The following is a 24037-nucleotide window of genomic DNA, read 5'->3' as shown; positions in this document are numbered from 1 at the left end:
AAATATTTTTTTACCTTCATTTTGGGCATCTTTTTCAAGAATGGATTTTGTTTCCCAAAGTTCTCTATAACATTACACCAGCAATATTTTATGTATTTCTCATGCTTCACGACTGGTGTTAGCTGACAGTCACTTATCTGTGCAGTGCTAGGGCTAATTCTGTGCATCAAACATGGAAACTGTAGTGAAGAAAGAAAGTAATCTCATTCCTAAAGTATTCCTCTAATGTATTCTTTTGTAAAAGTGTTCCAGAAGGAAATTCTTCTCACCTTTCTGAAATGATACAGTCTCTTCAGTCAGTTAAGCATCATGGCTAGCAGGAAATACTAGTACTTAACTTGTTTTTCACTCTTCTGCTGTCTCTTATTATTGCTTAATTCAGCATGAAAGTTGGGAGTAATTATATTTTATGATCTATCTCGCTTATGTATTCATCCTACAAGTAAATACTCTTTCAGCAACGAATTTTATATGCTACAAGTAAAAGCCATTTAAGCAGTAACGATGATTTGGTCCTCTTATGGCTGCAAGAAATGGTTCAGTGAGGTACCATATTTTATGTTGCTTTCCTGAAAGATATGTTTATTGACATTTTTGCATCTCCTTCATCTTACTCCTGCATGGAAAGATAATGACAGAACTCTTTTTTCTTTTTTTTTTTTTTGGTCTTTTTAATTAGGGTTTCAGTTCAGTTGTAAAAGTTCAGCACAATCTAATTTGGAGCTGGTTAAAGGCTTAGGAGCAATCTGTTTGCTCTCACATAGAACTCCCATTAACATGCCAGCTACAGTTATATTGAAACAAGCTTAGAGGGCTTCATGTCCCCGCAGAGGAAAGAGATTTAAACTTTGACATAAAAAGACTTGAAGACCTTATTTAAATAGAGGCTGGGTAGACTGGCAGCACTCTGTGGGAAGTGAGTTATGGAAAGCTCTGAGTAGCAGCTATCATACCTGTAAATTCTAGCAATGTGTTTCCACTTTAGAGCAATTTCATTCATATATTTCAGAGCAGTGAAAAGGTCACCAATTTCTGCATAGGTCCTCATTATATATTCCTTCAGCATCCAACATAGAACTTGAGATGAGGTTTGTGGAACTAAAGCTGAGAGAATTTGGAGAGAGCTGTGGATGAAGAATAATTAAACTTAATAATAATAAATAATAAACAGAATAATAAAAGTCTGCCAACAATTCTGTTAAGAAAGCTGGGATTTATATCAAACTAATATCAGCATTCATAGTTAAGTATTAAGGACCACGTTGTGAATATGTTTCAGATGTTTGACTAGTGACACTGTTAGTTAAGGGGAAAAGCGCAGTCAGAATCTGAAGCTCACTGATAATTTCATTTGACTAGAAACTCTAAAAATAGTTGACATGATAGCGACACAGGGGTGTAAAGTACTATGTAATTTTTAATGCATCATTGTAACTTAACACTGGTCTTTTGGTTTGATTATAATTCACATCCTCTGACTGTTTGTATTTAGCTTACAGTATGTCTCAATGTTATGTGTTGAGAATTGTAAAAGGTGCATGATTGTGCTGTTTCTGTTCAAGTTGTTTCTAATTAAATACTTCACTGTCCAGTGTTCTTTCAATAAGGGTACCTAATACAAGATTTACATTATTTTAGGTATAGAGAAACTGGCTTTCAACCAAACTGAATGATGCATCTCAATATCCAAGAGAGTGTGTGTGTGTGTACATCTACACATGTATACATTTACACATATATTGTGAATTGGTTTTAGACAAGGGCTCCTAATCACCTTACACTTTTCAAATCTCAGGCATCTGGAAGGAATCAAGACTTTTCATGTAAGCTGAAAGTGATAATTCCCTCTATGTATCCTTAGAGTTATAGTTAATCACTGGAACTCTTCTCCCCAAAATTTAGGACAACAAATAGCATTCAATAACGGTCTAATGACTAATAAATGCCAGATAATACAGGATTCTTCTACCTGCATGAGCAGCTTAGTGATGGGAATGACTGTGTCTTTTTATCCCATTTGATGCTTTAGGTTTATAGTCACTAAATTCCATATATATATTTTTTTTTATTATTTTGATTCCACAATAGAAAGCATCTACCTTTGTTTTATGTTCTAAGTATCTTCTATTGTTTCACATTTTCTAAAACGAAAATACTGACCTTATGGGTCCTTGAGCTGACCTAGAATTGTTGCTTTTAATTTTTTTCGGTTCTGTAATAGCTAAATTTTGACTACCTTTGTGAAGTCTTAACTTCTCTTTCAAGTAATAATGGAGATACTTTCCATAAAGTTTGAATTTCAAAAGAAAAGATATAAGCAATTTTTCATTTTGTCAACTTATCAATTGAAATACTGTCTTTCTTATAAGACTTTAAATAATTAGTGAAGAAAAAAATTCTGAATATTCATCCAAATTTTCTAGTGTTTTTTGTATAAAGTTTAATAATTAAAATACTAATCTTAAAATATTCTTGCACATATATTAAATTAATAAATTTGGTAGTAACTCATAAAATAATAAAGTTATTTGTAATGTAATGCATGAATTTTAATAGTAGTGCATATACAAATCTATTTTAGCTTAGCAATATGAAGTAGCCAAAATGTATTTGGAACTGTGACAGGATTTGTGGGAGCTTTCTGCTTTGAAAGGATGCTCCTGGCTTTGAATTTCAAACACTAGCTTTTGTAGCAGGTGAACAAAAGTAATTCTCTATTTTAAATTTTTTTTTTTTTTATTTTTAAAGAGCCAGATAATTCCATGTCTGCCTCACATCCAGTTAAGTCTCTGCTTATGGGCTTTGAAGGGTGTGTTTTATATTTTGCTTTCTTTTGTTTGGGCTTTAGTTTTGGGCTGGGGTATTTTTGGTTTGTTTTTTTACTGTCAGTCTGCTGAGAAGTTGCTAATACCACTGTCAGTAGTAAACTGTTCTTTGAAGGAAGCTTTTATAAAAATTCTAGTTTGAAATAGAAACTTGAAAAGTACAAAGCTATCAGGAGGAGAATGTCATTCTCCCCGTTGCCTGAGATTTTTTTTTAATGTGAAAGCAGTATAAATCTTAATAGAAAAACGAATGGTAGCAAGGTAGACTAAAACAACCTAATTTTGGTGTGAAATTAATCTACTGTTATACAGTAATATACTGTATTAATTGAATTTGTGTGGCTCTAGTACTTTTTCCGTCGTTTTCCAAGCATCATTCTAATTATAATTTTCTGTTTGGTCACTACTTGGATAATGTAAGTGGTACCCATTATTGAAAGGTAGTCTGTATTTGTACTAATACAGAGAATGCCAGTTTAGAAATGAGCCTGATTGCATGGTTCATTTTGTTCTCCTTTGTAGAGCCAGGCTGCGGCCCACTACAAAGGCACTAAACATGCCAAGAAGCTCAAAGCACTGGAAGCCATGAAAAATAAGCAGAAATCTGTTACTACCAAGGACAGCGCAAAGACTACCTTCACTTCCATCACTACCAATACCATCAATACCAGCTCTGACAAAACAGGTTAAGCGACAATCTTTGTTGGTTTCGTTTGGTTTAGTTTTGATTTGGCTTATATTTTTTTTTCTTCTTCTTGTTTAATTCCATGTCTGTTTGGTTATGTGCTTGCCACATTGATTCATGCTCGATCCATCTTTCTGTGTGATATTGATTTCTTTAAGTCCTTTCAGTAGGCTGGTGATAGTCTGATAGTCATGTAGCTGATTTCTCTTAGTGGAAAGAGGCTTGACATTCTTTCTATGACGGAATGCAGTACTCATTACTTGATTAACATATCAACTGATCGAAACCTCCTGGTCTGTATGCACTATCTCTTTATCAGTAATTATATATGGCACATTTCTTTTAACCACAATGTGAAAAATTGCACTATTTGTGTCTAGAAGCCTCTTAAAAATCATTTGCAGTAAAAACCTAATTTTCATAAATTTCGAACATTGCATTATTTTTTTTAAATGGCTATTGCATGGTTTTGAAATGGAAAAGACCTGTATAACCTCTATTCCTCACAATCAGGTAAGTGCTATTGATACCAATTATTCTGCTTAAAAGAGTCTTCATACTGAAATAATATTGTTTAATTTATTGTGTGGGTAAAAGTTACTCCTTTTCAAATGAAATCTACATATTTTTTAGTCAGCAGGATTTGGTTGTTATGGCATTTTAAATAGGCAGCTATTGTTGGAAATTTCAAAGGAAGATTATAAGGTCACTGAGAGGTAGTCTAGTGTCTCAGAAGGTGTGACTGCTCTTGTGTATAAAGGCATAAAGTTTGTATATTTAGCCATAATCAATCCCCCTCCCCAACCAAGACAAAAATAACCACGGGAGAAAAACCCCAAAGTTGTGAAACATCAGATTCCTGATATATATAACAACATACCTCATACCTACTGATGCTGAAAATGGCTCATTTGGAACCACTTCTGATCCAGTAAGTTCAGCATTGTAAATGGATGTACAGTAACCAACTCTAATACAACAGGAAAGTACCTTGCAAGCACATGCAGTACTTGCTTGAAGGCACATCTTCACTATGTTTGTTATAGACAGATAGCTCTATGTCTCTCTCTATAAATATATTTTAGTTATAACTTACTATTACAGACAGTGTTTTCTTTTCCCTATGCAGATTTATAACATAATTATGATGGCTTTAAGAAATATTTGCTACATTGTTTTTGTCTTTGTTCCACAAAGAAAAGAAAGGAAAATATTCTGAGATGATTTTGTGCGATGAAAGAAATTAGGTATAAGAAAATAGGAAAAATGTCAAAAGTTAGTTGGGGAAATATGTGTTTGTAAATATACAAATAGCTTTAAAAGTGCCTTGTGATGTTACTTGTTGAGATATTCAGAACAGGAAGGAGGATGTTGTGTGAAAGAGTGATTTATTGTTTACCAAATACTATCTAGTGGTTGAAGAAAATAAGTGAAGAAAAGGAAGACCTTTTAAAGCTTTAAATTGTATTATTCAAAAGCTTTCATCTTATGCTGTGTAATTTTGAAGGATTTTCCAATGTACCTTAAAACCAATCTGAGTTTTTCTGTCAAGCTTTGCATTAGATCCCTGACAAGATATATGAACTGTCCTGTATCCAAGGTCAGTAGTCTAGATCAGTTTTCATATCAGCATAAGTAAGAAAATATCAGAAATCCCACTGCACTCACAAGCAGTGGCCTATGTTGGAGTTTCTTCAGTGGTTGCAAATTCCTGGATTCATTTCATAGAATGTTTGTAAACATATGTTTATGTATATGAATACATATATTTATTCTGTGTTAGAAACACTGACCCTAATGGGGTTCTAAAAGTTACATATTTTTGTTAACTGGCAATCTTACAATTTCTTAAATTATTGAGAGCCATATTCAACAGCTGCCAAAAGCCCTATTCAACCAGTTGCATTCAAAGTAAGGTAGGCAGTTCTATCCAGATGCAGTTCTTACAGGTCAGCATTGATATGACTGGCAACAGAATAAAATCCTTGGCATAAATTATCTTTTGTCAAGAATGTATACATGGTGAGGGGAAAAAAAATTGGGTAGCCAAAAGGATGAAAATTTCTGTCTACTATGAAAAGTCAAAAATTTCTTAAATTGGATTTTATTTCCTTTCTGGTTGTTCTTATGTCCTGTATTAGCTTGATAGAACTTTTAAGGGCAAAATGATTCTGACCAGCAGAATATATTGCACTGTTTTAGTGCAATAGTTAGTGTCTACATTTGGAAATTATCACTGTAAAAGTCAAACATCCTGATAGTAGTATGCAACTCTCAGGGAATAGTTGTACTAATGAATATAATTCATAAATTAATCTTTTGTAACTAGATGAAAGTTACTAAGTCCATGTACTTGTGATCATTTGGAACAAAAGATTTTTCTACAATATTTTAAAACTGTCTGCTGAAGATTAATAGTTTATCCCAAATAGACTGAGGATAGGGTTGAGTACATATCACTTCTTATATATCATCTACAGCACGGGTTAAATGCTGAATTGCATGTCAGTCACAGCATATTGGTCAGGGCTTCAGATCACTGGTTCTGTGTGCCCTTAGCAGCTACAGTAAACAAAATGTCATCAGGAAATCTGTGCTGCTATGCAATAAAGGATTGTGAAAAAAATCACATAGTATACAAACTGATTCAAGGGCTAAAGCTGTAATTTGTGATGTTTCTTATTCTGGGACTATTTTGTTAGATGTGATGCCAGCATGTGTTATTGACACTGTGCAGCTCACAATATAATCTAACTCCTTAAAACCTCTCACACAGGATTGCTGGTGTTTAAATTATGTGTTAAAGAGAAAACATTAAATATGAGGGTTTTCTGCTCATTCTGTGAATGTTGTTAATTTTTTTTTTTTCCTGCTGACTAACTTTTGGAATTATTAGAAGGCTTGAACTTGAGAAGTTTTTGAGAAATTAAACATCATGAAGACATCATATAATGGCAATGCCATTCTTGAGATGTGAGAAACTTTTATGCTATCTACTATTTAACATACTTCTTTCATCAGTATTTACCAATTTTTATGTTACACAGTTAGTCAGGACAGAAAAAACAGAAAATGTGAGCATTACAAGGAGAAGCCTACTTTATGGCATTATACAAACCAGATTTCACTATTTCTTGATTCTCCAGTTCAGGTGTGACAATAAAAATGCATGTTTTTGCTATATATTTACACACATGCATACATATTCCCTGATAGGAAATTGTTAAACATCTTTGATAGCTTTGCAAATTGCTCTTCATTTCTGAAAAGGTTTTCTTCAAAAAGCTGCTTCGTATCTTCAGCTGTAAGGATTTATACTTTAGAGCACTTGTCAAAATATATTTAGATAGAGTGCATTCTATCATTCTAATTAAAATACATGTCCAGTAAAGTTATTGTCCTGCACTTGGATTTTTGGAAAATAGATTGTATCAGCAGTATTATATCCATTTAAATTATGTCCCTCTAGTTGTTGCATATGACTAAATATTAATCTTTTCCAAAGCTATGTGAAGTTAAGCAGAACACTCCATGACCACATTATCACAAATTAAGTCGTGAAGATTTTGGCCTGCATTTATTTATTTATTTAGTTAGTTAGTTATTCAACAGAGAATTCAGTATGAGTTATATTATTTGTATTTATTCAGCAGAGAATTCAGTATGAGTTCTATTATTTGGTATCAGTGGAAAAGAAGGAATAGACCTTTCAAAGGGGAAAAAGATCGCATTAGGAGCCACCAGTATGGCAAAGTCTTAAATGCTGCTTTTGGGTGTTATTCGCTGTGCCTTGGATCCCACGTACTTAAATGCAATGAACAGCTCTTAAAAACAGACAGAAATGTGATAAGCAGAAAAAGTGTGTATCTGGGCCAAGGCACAGACAAGATCATCTATCACTAGTACAGTCTTAACAGCTAAGAGACCCCTGTGCTGTCAGAGAACAAAATACTGGTGCCTGTCCTAAATAGCTTACAGTTTCACATAGGACGAGGAAAAAAACCTAAGGAGCAGACACTGTAAATGTAACAGGCAGGTGTTTAAAGGAGTGGTAACATAAACGTGTTCAAGTGATAAAGGCATCACAAAAAATGAAAACACTGAGGGATGGATTAGAAGGAAAAGGGTTGTGTTTTTTTCAAATACCAACCATATATGGGTAACAGAATTGGTGAAGACATAAGATTTAATGTTTGTTGTGTTTTTTTTTTTTTTTTAATTTTTGTCTAAGATGTGGTACGATATTTCTGGTCAGCAGATGAAATTCATTCCTGAAATAGCAATTTCAGTACAGCTGGGATAATTGTGAAATTGAGAGCAGTTGTAGTGGGAGAGAACAGTCATTCAGGCAAGGTCTTGGACTTCAAAGTGAAAGGAGGGAGAAAGCAATCAGAAATGATGTCATAATTTAGGGTAAACATTGCAGGAAAAAGAGAGGTAAATGGCATGAAATAGAAAGGTTTAGAAAAATATGTAAGAATTTGGCATCCAAAATACCAGAGGATGACAGATTTTTTGAGGTTCACTGAAGGGATATCATTATGTCTGTCTGAAGATTGACAAGGCCATCCCTACAGGTCAGAGCAGAGTCAGTCTGAGCAGGATACAGTATATTTTTCGGTTGAGTTTTGGGTATCTTCACAACCTTTTTCTGGGCAACCCGTTCTATGATTTGACCACTCTTAAAGAGCAAAGATTTTTTTCTTATGTTTCAGTCCAATGTCCTGTATTTCAGTTCCTGTCTGTTGTGCCTTTTTCTGTCAGTGGGCAATTAAAAGAGTCTCTGTATTTTATATTCCCTGACTTCCTCAGGGAATATATACACTGATGGTTTATTTTTCAAGTGGTGCCCTCCAGGGTTCCAAATCCTTCTTCACAAAGCTGTTTCCAGATGCTTAGCCTCCAGCCCAGACTTATGTGTAACGTAATGGTTTCCCATTCCGTGCTTTCCTTCATTGAATTTCAAGGGATGTCTGTTGTGCAATTTCTCCATGCAGGTCCCTCTGAATGGCAACCCATCCATCTGCTGAATCAGGCCCTCCTCCCACTTTTTAATTGTTGACAAACTTGCTGAAGGCGCACTCTGCCCCATTGTCTGGGTCACAAATGAAGACTTCTAAAAATATTGGGCAATGTTGGTCACCTGCACAGTAAAATAGTTCTTCCTTTCATTCAGACGAAATTTCCTGTGCATCATGTTCTGCCCATTTCTTTTTTCCTACTGCTTGGCATCACAAAGAAGAGCCTGGTTCCATCCTCTTGGCACCCTCCCTCCAGATACATGTAGACATTGATGAGGTCCCCTCTCAGTCATCTCTTCTCAAGACTGAACAGGCCCAACTCTCTCAGCTGTTCCTCATAAGAGAGAGATTCCAGTCCCTGAAATCATCTTTGCTGCCCTCCTCTGGACCCTCTCCAGGAGCTTCATGTCTCTTTACTGCTGAGGAGCCCAGAACTGAACATATCACTTCATATGTGGCTTCACCAGGGCTCAGTAGAGGGGCAGGATCGCCTCCCTTGCTCTGCTGCCAATGCTCTCCATAATGTGCCCCAGGACGTCATTGGCCTCCTTGGCCCCCAGGACACGCTGTCACTCATAGACAGCTTTTTGTACGCCAAGTCCCCCAGGTCCATCTTTGCAGTGCTGCTTTTCAGCCTGTGCAGGTGGAGGGGGTTATTGTTCCCTAGATACAGGATCTGCATTTGCCTTTGTTGAATTTCAGAATGTTCTTCTCTGCCCATCTCTCCCAGCCATTGAAGTCTTTTGAAGGGCTGCAGAGCCCAGTGTGGTATCAGCCACATCTACCAGCTTTGTGTTATCAGTGATCTTGCTGGGGAGGCATCTGTCCCTTCATCTGTCACTGATGAACAAGTTAAACAATACTGGGCCCAGTACTGAACCTTGGGGAACACCAGTAGTTACAGACCTCTAATCAGACCCTGTCCCACTGATTACGACTCTCTGGTCTAGCCAGTTCTCAATCCACCCTGCTGTCCACTCGTCCAGTCCACTCCTCCTGAGTTCTTCTATGAGGATGTTGTACAGACAAGTGTTGGAAGCCTTGTTAAAGTCAAGGCAGACAGTAATTTCTGCTCTCCCCTCATTTACCCAGGTAGCTGTTTCACCTTAGAAGGCAGTCAGTTGATAAAGCATGATTTACCTTAGTGAATCCATACTGACTACTCCTAATCAGCTTCTTGTCATCCATGTGGATAGAGGTGACCTCCAGAATGAGGCACTCCAGCACCTTTCCAGGGATTGAGGTCAGGCTGAATGGCTGGTAGTTCCCTGGGTCCCCCTTCTTGCCCTTTTGGAAGACCAGGGTGACATTTGCTTTCTTCCAGCCTTCAGGCACCTCTCCTTTTCTCTGTGACCTTTCAAAGATTGTGAGCAGCCTAGCTGTGGTGTTCTCTAGCTCTCTCAGCACTCATGGATGCATCCTGCCACGGACCATGGGCTTGTGGATGTCACATTTGTTTAGGTGTTCTCTGACCCAAGCCTCCTTTGACCAAGGAAAAGTCCTCATTCCAGTACTCCTTTATCCTGGTCTCCGAGGTCAGAGATTCCTGATTTTGGTTGGTTTGTTTGTAACGTGAATGAGAATGTCCTTGTGAGACCATTGTGTCTCTTTTAGGTCTCAATAAGGAGTCAAGGGGCTCTTTGTTATTAGTAGGTAATGCTTTATTTAAGATCCAGAATTTCTGTCCTAAGTTGTACGGAAAAGTTTTCCAACACAGTGCTCAAATGAAAACTTGCTTGTGTGAATATTTATGGATGGATAAGTTATAACTGACTAGTGCTACTATTTGTATTAATATGCTTCTGCATGTTTGATTACAAATATTTGCCCATTTCTGACCAGTACTTACGTGTTGTTTCCTCCAGTACCATGCATTAGCACACCTTGCTTGTTTTCTTTAATCTCTTAATGTGTTACATTAGTTCTGTACACAGATGCATCTGTGCAGTTCCTGGTCCAGCTCCAGAACCTGTAATAGGAAGGAAGTCCCATTTAAAAATTCAAATAATTTTCCTCATCTCTCTGCTTTCCTTTTATTTTCAATTTAATTTTATCTCCCTTACATTTAGCTGTTTATAATAAACATACATTTTGAAAATGGCTAGGGTTTCATGTTTATGATGATTTCCATATATTAAGAGTTACTGAATTATTTTTTGGTATTGCTTGGTGTACCTACCCTATTTTATTATTATATTTACTGTTTTTTCTCTTTAAGTTACTTCTTTAATCCTTTGTTCCTAATGCCAAAGTACCCTAACTTTTTCTATCTTTATGAAAGCTTAGGAAAATCTACTGCTGTATTTATAATATTAACATTGCCTATTTATTAGCATTTTTATAGGCAGCAGATTTGCTTGTGATCTTTTCTAACTAAAAGAAATTCTACTTCTAGCAACAATACTTATGTCAACTGTATTTAAAATTCAAAATAGTATTTAATACTATTCCAAATCTGCTAGTGTATGCAGAAACAATTTGCTGTATTATCCCAGTGTGCAATTTGCTTTTACAGCTTAGGCTGTGGGTACCCTTGTATATGTAATTATTATATTAAGGATGTTTAATCTAGGAATATGATTCAGTGCAGTCTGTTTGCTTCACTTAGCTGTTTTGTTTCCATATGCTTTATTTTATCATAAAGTGTGCTATTGTTTTGGCAAGTGATTTCTTCAGATCATTTCAGCGTTGCTTAGGGCACAGCAAAATTAACAGGCTACTAACTCTGGGTTCATGCTTGTGAGATATGGGATGTAAATTACTTTTCTTTGCAACTCAACATTTTATTACACATCAAAATAGAGCAATGACCTTGAAGTTTGAATTTATAGGGATTTTTACTTCATATTTACTTGTTTATGATATTTTGCCTGAAATATTCAAAAGTTGCAAATGTGAAATAATAAAGGAGAAGCAATTGTTTGGTGATTAGCAGAATGCAGACGAATTTCAAAGCAGGCTATAGGTCTTCATGGATCATTTCCCAACCACCCAATTTCTAAAGTTGAACAGTTTCTTTTTTATTTAAATAAAAAATCTGTAAAAGAAGCTGTAGTCTGAAAGAGATGTTTATATTTTTTAATTCTCTTGTAATTTACTTGGAAATTAGAAATTACTATTTCACAACTATCAATTGTCTTTATCACATGCCTGGAAAATTCAACCCAAACCAACAAAATTTAAGCATGCAATGCCATCTTTCACTTTAAATCATCCATGCTTTGACTTTTCCATACTTCAGACAATCTGTAGCTAACTGCAGCACTAAATGTTATCAGCATTCCACAGACTGTTGTACCAATTTTGTATTAGAGCTTGATGGCAATTTGGAAGACAATAGCTTCTCTTTTGATCTCTGTGTAGAACTAGAGCTTTTTCTTTCTTTCAGAGTGTAGCTAAATGACGATACAAAAATTACACTAATTTATGTGTGCCTCAATTGATCACGAATGTGAAATAAAATCCTCCTTTGCTTGCATCTACGTATACAGAGAGCTTCGTCATATGAACACCATGTGTTTTCTGTGGACCCAGCTGCTTTTGATTGCAATTGCCTTCACAGCAGTTTTATTCTTGAATAATCCTGCAGTTGGAAACTGCTGTCAGTCACAACATCTGTACCAGCCTACTGAATCCATGTCAAAGTCCAGTGCTGACAATGGTATTGTTCAGAGGTCTGAAAAGCCTTTTCTGTTGAAATTTCAAGTAGAGTCCTTTGTTCTGTCTAAGGGAAAAATCAGCTTGACTGCTGCATGCCCAAAGTAGCAACAACTGGAAATCTTGGGAGTTATCTTCTGTTTGTTAGTTATCTGTTTATAAGTTATTCATCATCAGTACTGCTGCAAATCAAGCACCGCAGCACATATCTGCTGGATGGCACATTCTGCATGGTGTGTTTTGTTGTTATGTTTGGCTGGGCATTGACCCTATCTAAGAGGATGAGTCTGAAGACGCCTCAGTTCTGGCCTTCAGGATTTCTAAAAACTCATTATAGTCCTAGATTTCCTTTCAAGTTTTTATTGCAAAGCATCAGTTTCAGAAGCCTATTACTATTGAGTATTTGTTTATGGACTAATTTGAATTGAGTAGAAGTTTCTTGATGCAATGCTCTCAGATAGGTGCTGAGTTTTTTTGCAGGTATGGAATTTTTCAAATGAGAAGAGTCTTTTTTGAGGGCAGCAAAAGGTGTGTCTTCATTCAAGTGATCCATCTGGTTTCAAGACGATATCACACTGGCTGGACACAGCAAAATTAGGAGGTAGTCGGTTATCTGTTGAGGACTGGATTTGTTTTGGGGGGGATGTTTTTAAGGCAAGAACAACAAAATCTCCAAAGATGCTTTAGAGCTTGCTTAGATAATTTCCTTTTGTGGTTCTTCTCATGTTCTTTCCATGCTTAAATCAAGAAAGAGTGGAGAGTGTGGTTAAGGATATGAATATATATACTGTGCTAAATGTTGGAGCCATCGCTATATGATCCCCTCATAGCACCATTCAGAGGGATCTAAAGACAGCCATAGCTGCAAGAGTTCTACTGATAAATGTAGGGGAATCTGCTTTACCCAGACATTGGCATTTCATTTGCCATTCGTGTGACAAGAACTCAGCACAGCAGAAATCATTATTTTTAGAAACAGATTATTCCATGTACATATAGTAGGTGTTTTCAGAAAAAGGCCAAAAGTGAGTAGTATTAAAATCTATTGTAAGAATGGGAAGAACAATTTAATTGAGCAACAATTCTGTTTATTCTGTCTTCTATTTGGTATTGGACAACTTTCAATAATGTGTTTGAAGTCTGTGCAGATCAGTGATTTCTTTCTTCAGCTAGAGAATGCTTACAGGTGAAATTCCTCCCTACTTGTGTCATTCTTTTGCTGAAATATGCCTTCTACTCTACTTTATTAATGGAGTTAGACATCATAAATATTCATTTGATGTTTGGTACCAGTCAAACAAAGTAAATATCTAACAGGACCAAAGACTTTCCGTCTTCCTGCCATTCCCCCCCCCTTATCCCTGAAGAAAAGAAATAATATTTTGCTTTGAATTAGTGGATATATGGCAAAGTACAAACATTTGCCTAACTTCTAGTTGTTTTAAGGTTTGCTACCACTGCACTTGCAACTCATCCAAATAAGCCAAAAATTAGGCTAAACTTTAGTAAGGTATCTGCAGCACCAGCAAATATCAAGTTATTTTGAGAAAAAACATAGCTGTGGCTGTAATATCTGTTTGAGGAGGAATGGAAACAAGTTTGTCTTCATGCACCTGAACTCTCTGCTTCTTAGACTTAATGTACTTTTCCATACACAAAGTGGTTTGCTCATAGTTTAAAGTTCAGGCAGGCCACACCTACAACTTCAGAACAGGTGTGTTCAGAGTCTCTTATTCTCAAGATTCATATAGGGTTTCAAACATTTTGAAGAATTATTCTGTGTTTCTCATTTCATCTTTGTGCATTCTGTACTCCACTGTCCTATATCTAATAATAGTCTCAGTATTAAAGCTCTTGTTTTATGGCATGTCTGTAATTGAATTACAATTAAAGGAGCTACAAAAATGTATATAAATTGAAATTAAGAACTACAAATTAGTATTATAGGGAAAATAATGGATACAAAAATAAATATAGACTCATAAAGAAAACAAAAAGGCACTTTTAAGAGTAGCAGGACCAAGGAACTGTGTCTTAGATTTAATTTGAGAGAAGACAAAACCAGTTTATTCACGTAAACTTTATGATAATGTTGATGTTTAAATTCTTGTCATACTAATAGTAAGATTTAGTATGTTTAACCAGAAGTCCAAAATTAGACAACGGATCAGGAAAACTTGCAAACTGTATTAAAAGAAGCAGATAAAGAGCATTCTGGACAAGCTGTTATGTTTTTCTCTTGATCGTAGACACTGTAGAAAATCCAGAAGAAAGCTAATGTTGTGTCAATATTCACAAAAAGGTAAACAAAAAGGATGAATGAAGTACTTACAGGTCCATCAGCCTGACACTAATCTCGTGAAAAATAAAGCAGCAGCTGGCAGGGAACTGGAGTGCTGAAGTAAATGAGATCAATTATATAATGACAATGAATATGAATTGAGAGAAAGTTATACTTGTCTACCTATTTTTTTTATGACATTACATATTTGATTGATAAAAGGTTAGGGTTCTTTTGTGTTTGCATGGCTCTAGCAAGTGCAGAACTTAAAATTTTTCTAAGATACTGGAATGCTACAGACCAAATATGGAACATATTAAGTAGATTTAAGCCTGCTAATTATAGGCCTTGGAATGCAATCTTGAGATACAAATTAGTGTAGAAATATTCCAGTGAAATCCTTTTGGAATGAAGTCTTAACTATAATATAATTTTACATCATCTGTTACCTGCAAGCAATTAAAAAGTCTTTACAAATGGCACAAAAACTTGAATTTTGGGCAAGTAATAAACATGAGCTGTAGATTCAGTGCATCAAATGCATTTAATACCATAAAGAACCATATGGAATTTATTGAAAAGCTGGGGGTACTTAATGTAAAGATGAGGTTGACTGGAGAGCACATGGCTAAATATCTGCTAGACAGGAACCACTGCTGCATTGATGTTTACAGACAGCCTTGTGGAATAAATACTTGTTTTGAGCATGATGGAGGGTTGTAAAGATTTTGATTTGTCTTATTACTGTAAATGAAATAGATGAGGGGTTTTTTTCCAAAGAATGGCATCAAATAGAGGAAGATCTAATACAATGACTTAAGAATGGTTTAATAGTGAAAGACCTAATGAGACAGATGCATTCAACTTGACTATTTGTCAAAGAGAAAGTAAGAAATATTTTGATTACAGTCTGTAAAAACTAGCACGAAAAAACCAATTTTATATTAAAACAGCCCCTACTACCTGGGAGATGTGACTGTATCCAGAGATTGCAAGTGGGAAATAGTTATCCTTATTCCACAATCAAGATAAAAGTTGCATAATCCTCAAAAGGATTCTAAGATAATCAAAATTTCATGTGGAATTCTGGTATTCATTTGAATGAAGGTACCAGGTTTAACTCAGGAATCAATAATGAAAGTCCTTTGGAAAATATCCTGGTTTATGCCATAGTAGGCTGTGGACAGAAGTATTTCAGGCTTCAAATGATTTTTTTTTTCCCTCACTACACCCAGAAAAAAATGGTTTGCTGCTTTGAGGCTGCAAATCTTGTGTATTACTCATTTGAGACCTTCTGTAATGAAGTCCTCCAAGTGGCAAAAATTATAGTACTTAAATTGAAATATGAGACCAATTTGTTTAACTTCAGTCAAATATACATTTTCAAAGCTCAAGAAATTATTCTTGAAGTTAAGTCCTGCTAAGGTCATACAATTTTATATTTCTGTGTTTTGTACAGGACTGGCAAAATGAATAGTGCTTGATCAAGTAAAACCATGGAAAATCATAGTTGCTAGTGTAGTTTTGTTTGAAAAAAAAAGCTTTATGGAACAAAGTTGACTGTATCCTGTCTCAGGGTCCTTAATTATGTTACAAAATTGACTCCAGATAATTGAAGATGTTTTATTTCTCTAGAAGATTAATTTCTTTCTATTAGTACACCTACTTTAGTATTTTATTTTTCTGTCATTACTAGATTTTTAATTGAGAATGAAAATTCATGTTTTAATTCCCAAATTGTATACTTTCAGGCATTCTTGCTACTTCTTTCAATCAGAATTTAGTACTGCTTCTGCTTTCTTGTTCTACATCTTTGTTCCACTTTGATTAGTTTTAAGACCTCTAATAAGCATTTTAGAAGATTCAGAAGGATTTACTTATTTAATCCAGTAGATCTGCACTGATCAAAGTAAAGGCAGTTAGATTACTTTGAGTAACCCATGTTTCCAGCTAAGTATTAGAGGGAAAGCAAATTTAAGAAATCAGATTTTTTTTATCATACTTTTCAAATTATCTAATTTCTCCTTGCAAATAATCATTTCCTTAAATTAGAGCACTCAAAAGAACTTTTTAGTTCATTCACCTTATCAGAGGATTCCTGAGACTGCTGCCATGCACTTTTAATCCCTTCCTTTGCTATACTTTACTTTTTACTATTTCTGGTTCATTTTCTGCTCTGCTGATTTAGCAGCTGCAAGTTTCTAGCATTGTCTCAGCAGATATTTCTGCAAGTTGCATCAACAGATTACCCACTATGGCTATCCAGTTGAATTTGCTTGAAGCAGTTGCCCTTAATGAAACCAGTATTTCCCAGCAGGGAAGGATGCCTCACTTTTTTCCAGCTTTCACATATCAGAAAATATCAGCAGCTATTGATGACAATACATAGGGAGCTTGAAAAACGTGACAGATCTTGCCGAACACCTTTGTTATGCTTTTCCTACACGTGCTTTGTGGCTCCTAGTTCTTGTTATAACACCAGACACAGGGCAAGGGCAATGGCTTGGAGAGGGCTTAGTGCATTATCTCCCTCACAGAGTATGGCTGGTGTGAGTGAACTTGAGCAGCACGATTTAATAGATTGGTTGTGGGGACACTTGTGGTGTTCTGTCTCTGTGCTCACAGCCTGGGGAGCATGCTGCCTGGGCAAAGCTTCTGTACAAATCAATAGCATGGCTGGCAGGATCTCATAATGCCAATCAGCTCTTTTATTTCAAACTGCTGAGATTTGGGAACTTCTAACGATAACAATTGGCTTTGTTACTGGAAGCTTATGACGGGCACTTTCCTCATGAAAATTCATACACGCTAATATATGAGATCCATCCACAACATGGATCTATCACAAGTCAGCTAGATGTTTTTGTTTAAGTGTAGATAAATTCAGGCACGATACCTGGGTGGTCAGATACTTATTTGTGAAGGTGAAGAGGGGAAATAAAATGGCTATCATTCCTGCTTCTTTTTGCTCCTAATAGTTTTTCTGCCTTAGGTGTGTGTTGTGTACTGGTCCTGCAGCTCCTGCTTCAGGTATCACCAGTGAGAGTTGTAACCCCATTACTGCATGAAGAAGGTGAGATATACCCACGATGAACAGAAGAACAGTATGGAAACTAATGAAGTAGAATTAAAGTTCATACTGACGAAACTGTTACCAGATTTGGGGGGCCATCCTCTACTTGCACAAGGGCTCCATCAATGTTTCAATTTTTTTGCAGATATCTGAATGCCTTCTTTAAAGTCAGGGGTCCTATTTAAGGCTATATGAAGCATTTAAAAGCAAAACAGCCATCCAACTGAATATTCATACTACATAATTAGTTATATTTAGTTACCTAACTAGTAGTGGGTTTGGGTAAATTTAAAGGAAGCTTACCCAGCCTGCTACTTTAGATTTAAACCTTTAGTCATCACTCTTTTTTGTTGATAATTTTTCAGTTTTAACATTTGTTTCACTGCACAAAATTTGAGATTCTCATCCTGTTTTTCCTGTGCCAGGGGATTCTTCAAGCTGTCCACTGTGATGGCTGTTCACAAATGCCAAGTTGTTACTGTACTGCCTTTTAATTATCCAATTTTATGTCTAGCTCCAAATCAAGGTCCCTGGTTGTCTTCTTTCACAACTCTGAAGCTTGCTTCATGACTGTCATCCACTGTCATTTTGGTTTAAGCTTTTCACAATTCCTAGCTCACTTTAAACAAAGGAAGAAAATTAATGGAATTTTGAATTAGCCTACTTCTACTAATTGGCACTAACACCATTGTTGTCATCAGCTTTGTTTTTGTCAATCAGTAATCGTCCCGAAGAACCATCTGTAACTGGAAATCTCTTATTGTTTCCTTCAGGTAACAGTCTTTAGAGTACTTTAAAGAGATTTTTAAAAATGCACACCTTCGCTTTCCAGGACACTTCAAAGTAAGCCTTTGAAATGAGAATACTCAGGGGGAAAAAATTCAAGTGTTGTGGGTACTAATCTGATTCATGCAGAGCGGGTCATTATATTTTGCATTATCTTCAGCCTCTGCTCTATTGCTTTAATTGAGTTTGTTACTGACTGCTGTTTATAAAAGGAAAAAAAAAAAAGGCAACCAACCAAGCAACTGCCAATCTCAACAAACAAATTCAAATAAACCCAACAGCCAAGCCAGAAAGTTGGAAATAAGAGTTTCTCTTTTCCTGCACTTATATGCAGCTGTGCTACTTAGAACTTAGTGCTTTTCTCTTCCTCATAAGCTGTGGACAGGAACCAGTCAAGATACCTGTCATTATGAAACTCTTGAGATATATTGCTGGCATTTCTAGCCTTACAGGTTTGGGAGTTCATTTATCTTCCTTTAGCAGTGTGTCACCATGCTCTGAGCTGCAGCTATTGTGTGCACATGTGCTTTATGGCTGGCAGGGAGTGCTTTCCAGTGCCTGAGCCCACCTTTTACCTACCCAGTCCTTCAGTACAACTTTCAAGAACATGCTTAACATTCTGAAGGTCACTACTATGTGCTTAGGTAGCATCTGAAACAAGAGACAAGATTTGATATCTTACCAGAGGAAAGAAGTTTTGTGGTACATGTGATGTGGGTGGTTTTTTAGTTTTGTTTTCTTTGGTGTTTTTGGGTGTTTGGTTTGTTTGTTTGGTTGGGTTTTGTTTTGTTTGGTTTGGTTTTGGTTTTGGGGTTTTTTAAAATTTTTCTTTATGTTGGGTTTTTTTAAATATATCTCTGATTGTGTGAACTGAGCCAAGACATTTATTTTTAGTATTTGTAGTTAACCGAATATATTACTGACTGCTTTATCTCCTTGTCTGAAGAATTCATTATTATTTGTTTTATTTTAATGGATTTTTTTTCTGACCTGAATATCTGAAGTACTTAAATGTAGTATTTGAAATATGGGCAATAAAGTTCATAAACTGATGGGAAGAAACATTAGGAGATTTAAGTATTTGTTTCACAGAGAGTGTAAGAATTTCTTAGGTTTAATTTTACTTCAGTGTGATTACCCAGGAGGCTTCCATAAGTTGAATTGGGTTTGAATTTGTGCAGTGTGGATGGGGAAGGAAGATGCATCTCTGTTGTACTGAAGACTTGACTAGTGTCAGAATAATGAAACTGATACCCCAAAATCTTCTTTCAGATATGAACAATTGTGCTTTTGTAAAACAGTTGTTCTTTGCCAATCTATTGTGTTTATTTTTTATTTAGAATGAGAAGTAATAACCCATGCTAGTGGGGTTGGAACTAGAGGATCTTTAGGGTCCTTTCCAACCTGTCCATTCTGTGATTCTATAAGTCAGATAAAATTTATTATTTGAACACATCTTTACCCTATCTTAGCTACAGACTAGTGAAACAACAGGGTGATTCCTCTTTTGGGTCTCTTTGGAAATGAAGAATTCTAATAAAGTAACACAGGACTTCATTAGCAATTCAGTCCTGTACAACTTTTTTGTTGTTCTCCCACTTTTGTTTATGGCAAGTTTGCCTGTCTTCTAGATCAGACATACTTATGATATCAAACTCATAGTTTCCAGCTTTAAAAAAGAAGTGCTGAAACTCATCATAGCAGAATTATTAATAGACTACTTGCAAAGTTTTGTAAATGCAAAGAGCATGTATCCTGAAGAAAAATCCCTAAAGATTTGCTACCAAATTTTATTTAATCAAGAGTTTCTGAATGGAATGTGTGTTTTAAGTGGATCAAAAAGTTTTGATTACCATTGATAGAATTTTGCAAAAAGTCAGAGAGAGGTTTAAAGAGAATTTCCCCAGTGCCCATTGTACAAATGTATATTTACCATTCATCACTGATTGATATATTGTTTATGAGTTGAACAAATAAAGAATTTCTGGGCTAATAGAATGAGTTATTCAGTTTAAATTCAAATGAATTATGTTACTATCATACTCATTGGCACTAAGATTATCAAAGTGGGGAAAAATCCAGAAAGCTGGGACACTTTCACATATGCAAAAGTGGGAAGAAAACCTAGTGGAATTGAGGGATGAATTCCTGAAGTTCAGTTATGAGTTAGGAAGTCACAACATTACCTATTTGGTAGCTATGTTGTTCGTTGCTCCAGAACCCACCAAAGGAAAACTATGAAGAGCTTCAGGATTTAGCTAAAGTACAGTAACTGCCTGTCTGGTATTTCTATTTCTCTTTTTTGTATACCTCCCAACAGATTCAAGTCAAAAATGGATTTTGGGCACTTATTCCGTGCCACATCTTCTGCCAAACCATGCACATTTCTGCCTCCATAGAGGAAGGGACTATGGCCTTTCTGAGAAGGAGAGTTTACCAGCCCTCACAAATCCCAACAATGGCAACTTTTATACAAAGAAAACAACTAATGTAGCACAGTCTATTGAAGTGAATTTTCTGCTTTAAAATGGTGCTACAAAACAATCCTGTTTTCCTCTATTCAGTCTTTACGTGTAACTTCTCATGAGGTTGTCAACGTGCTTTACTGTGTACCATGAACATATTAGTTCTACAACAGGTATAAATTCTGTATTTCAAACACTGGTAGTCCAACAGATTTATTGCTTCAATTAATTACCTGTTTGATATCAGAAATATTGATATCAGATATCAATATATCCATTGATATCAGAAATGAAGAGATTTTTCCTGAATATTTGTTGCATAGATGAGTTGGGGCTTGGGTTTTTAGAAAGCAAAGTCTTAAACTATGCCTATTTTTATAAATGATCATGGCAAATATTTATCTGGACAACTCTAGCACCTCAGGCTATTAAAATATATCATATAATGTCTTAGAAAACAAGAAATTGAGGGTTGATTCTGATGTTTTTGGTGTCAATTTTTGGGCAATTCTGCCTGAGAACAAAATAGAATTAGCAATTATAGCAAAAACATTGGTAGCATCATTCTACTACAACATGATTTTTAGTGATTTGTTCTGAGTTAATTAATGAATGTGTCTATGAAGTTGAGTTATGATTATAATTTCTTATAAATGCTGAATTGTGGATTATACTGTGTTACATTAGAATGCTGTACATATTGGTGGGGGTTTGGGTTTTTTGGGGGGTTTTTTGAATGGGTATATTTGCAGTTTGACCTTATAGACTAATATGATGATCTATTTATGTTGCTCTATTTGAATGACATTTCTGGTAGTACATTACTTATGTAGTTGCTGAGACTTCAGGCCCTATTTCTCCAGTCAAACCTTATAACAATTGTGTAAACTAGTAAAAGACCTGACAGCCAGATTGATTCTACTTTATGCCAGCAAACATTCTGATTGTTGTCTTAGATTACATATGGATAAGGAAATTTCATGAACAGGTCATCTCCTAAGGAGGAAAAATTTATTTACTCTAACATAAAATAAAGATGACATCCCTCCTCAAACCAAAACATAATAGCATTTTTGTACTTTAAAATTCCTGGAAGGACTGAATTGGTTCAGTTTTTCATATGGTCTAGCACTCCAAGTTGAGTTTAGGAATGATTCTGACTGATGTATAGTTATTAAACCTTGCATTAGCAAAAAGCTTGGAAGAAGAGAGAAGAGAGTAAATTCAAATGAAAAAGAAAATCTTTGTATTCAACTAACAGCAATTATCAGAAGTTCTGCTTGTATTAATATTGTCTGAACACATTATAAAGTATTTGTCATAGCTAATGCATTCCTGTCAAATCAAGCAATATTAGAAGAGGACTTTTATAATGAATATTAATATAAGAGACAGACATAAGTGAAGTAAATTATAGAGGCATACAAATTTAGTATTAACTGCTATAGCAAACAGTCTTCCACTGTAAATCAATTTCTTTTTCTAATGTTAATACAAAATTAGGCCACTTGGTAGTCATCTGAAAGTTGCTGAGCATTGATACCACTTTTCAAGTACTTTGCTCATGCATCTAACAAAATTAAAAGTCATATTCAAGAAAATGAGTTTACAGTCTTTTCACTCATCAGTTGTGCTGTTTCTTCTTTGTTCTCATATTCTGTTCACACATCAGAACACCTCTCTGCTGTTCAGCTATCTATGACAATTCAGGCAACTTAAGGAATAACTACAAGAATTATCCCTCTACATCAGAAATAAGATGAATGAATTTAAAGTTTGGCTGTCTGTTTTTATACAGGTTGTGAAAATGCCAGGGGTGTTTTTTGTTGTTTATTTGATTTTAATTAAGGATTCTTTGCTTTTAACTGTCATTGTAAAAATATGCATCTGGATTTGTGTTTGGATTTTTTCCTTGATCTCAAATTTGATGTGTGCTGTTTTGGATTAGGAAGTGGAAGAAAGACTTTGGCCTTAAGTATTATGTGCATGAAGCTGGTCTTCACAATTTTACCAATATATAGATTTTGGTTTGGGTTTTTTTGGGATTTGGTTGGGGTGGGGGAGAGGGGTCATTGCTGGTTAGCATTAATTAGCAACTAAAATCAAAACAACACCCTTACAGGAAAATTCTTTTTCAGGAAAATTGTGACTTTCTGTGTAGATATTATTTAGAACTTTTTTTCTCAGTACCAAAAAACTCATTCAGAATTTTAGTAAGTACATGATGACTACAAAGACTGTTTCCAGTAAGGTATAACAATGCTAAAATCTTATTTTCTACTAGTTTAACTTGAAAAGCAAATGTGTTTTTCTTATTTGCTTTCTATAGGTGATGACAGTCACACTTTTGGAGTTTTGAAAGCAATTACCATATGTCTTTTTTGTTGTTGTTATCATTGTCATAGTACTTTGATGGCTAATGATTCATCTTCTATAATAAAAGCAAAAATTGGCAAATGTCGATTTAGAATGAGTGTCATTAATTAGCTTTAAATGGGTATATTATTTTGATTCTCTGTAGGGATATGCCTAAATAGAAAAAAATCTGTAAGCTGTTTTTCAAATGAGCAAGTATTGAGCAAAGGCATGATGAAATTTGATAATATAACTCTGTCTAGTGACAGGACTTAGATGTTGGAAGTGTGGAATTTAAGGAACTAAGTCTGAACTTAACCATTTTTAAAGCTTTTGTTAATCTTTTTTCTCTATTTCAGAGACACCTCAGTTTTTAGTATTTAAGTTCCTCACACTGACATAACAGAATCAGCTTTTCCCTTTCTTGTATTTCACAGAATTAAACAATTAAGGATTCATCAGACATCTTGTAATTAAAGCTGATAATATGCTATTATATTTCACCTGATTTTTAGCTTATACTGTGCATGTAGATCTACATGTAACAGTCAAAGAGTCTTCTTGGAAATAAATTAATTACTGTTTATGACTGTGCAACTCTTTTAATTTATCTACAATTACAGTCCCAGTATGATTTTCAAGTTACTTACTTTTCAAGATTACCTTTGTCCATATACCAATACCTTTCAAATATGAAATATCTATTCAAAAGCTGAGGAAAGCTTGAAAATATAATGGTGTTACAACAAGCTGCTTACATCTTTCAATTCTTCATCAGAAGATAGATCTTCCATAATCAGGGACACAAAAAATATTGTTTACTTTGAAAATATAAGGTGAGGAAGCTATTAACATGATTTACATTTTTTATGAAGTTGTGTCAGTATGG

At 35.2% G+C, this 24037-nt stretch overlaps 1 protein-coding gene across 1 annotated transcript in view; it reads left to right on the top strand.

The window, feature by feature from the left end:
- Positions 1–24037, top strand: part of ZNF385D (zinc finger protein 385D) — a 412256-nt gene that overhangs the window by 343335 nt on the left and 44884 nt on the right. Inside the window, 1 exon segment of the mRNA XM_054273561.1 lies at positions 3348–3510. Within this exon segment, the coding sequence (XP_054129536.1) occupies positions 3348–3510 (163 nt within the window).

Source organism: Melozone crissalis, unplaced genomic scaffold (genome assembly GCF_028551555.1).
Source record: "Melozone crissalis strain CALT ecotype California unplaced genomic scaffold, PUWL_Pcris_2 ptg000016l_1, whole genome shotgun sequence".
NCBI classification, from domain to species: domain Eukaryota; kingdom Metazoa; phylum Chordata; class Aves; order Passeriformes; family Passerellidae; genus Melozone; species Melozone crissalis.
This window is presented reverse-complemented; position numbering and strand designations above follow the sequence as displayed.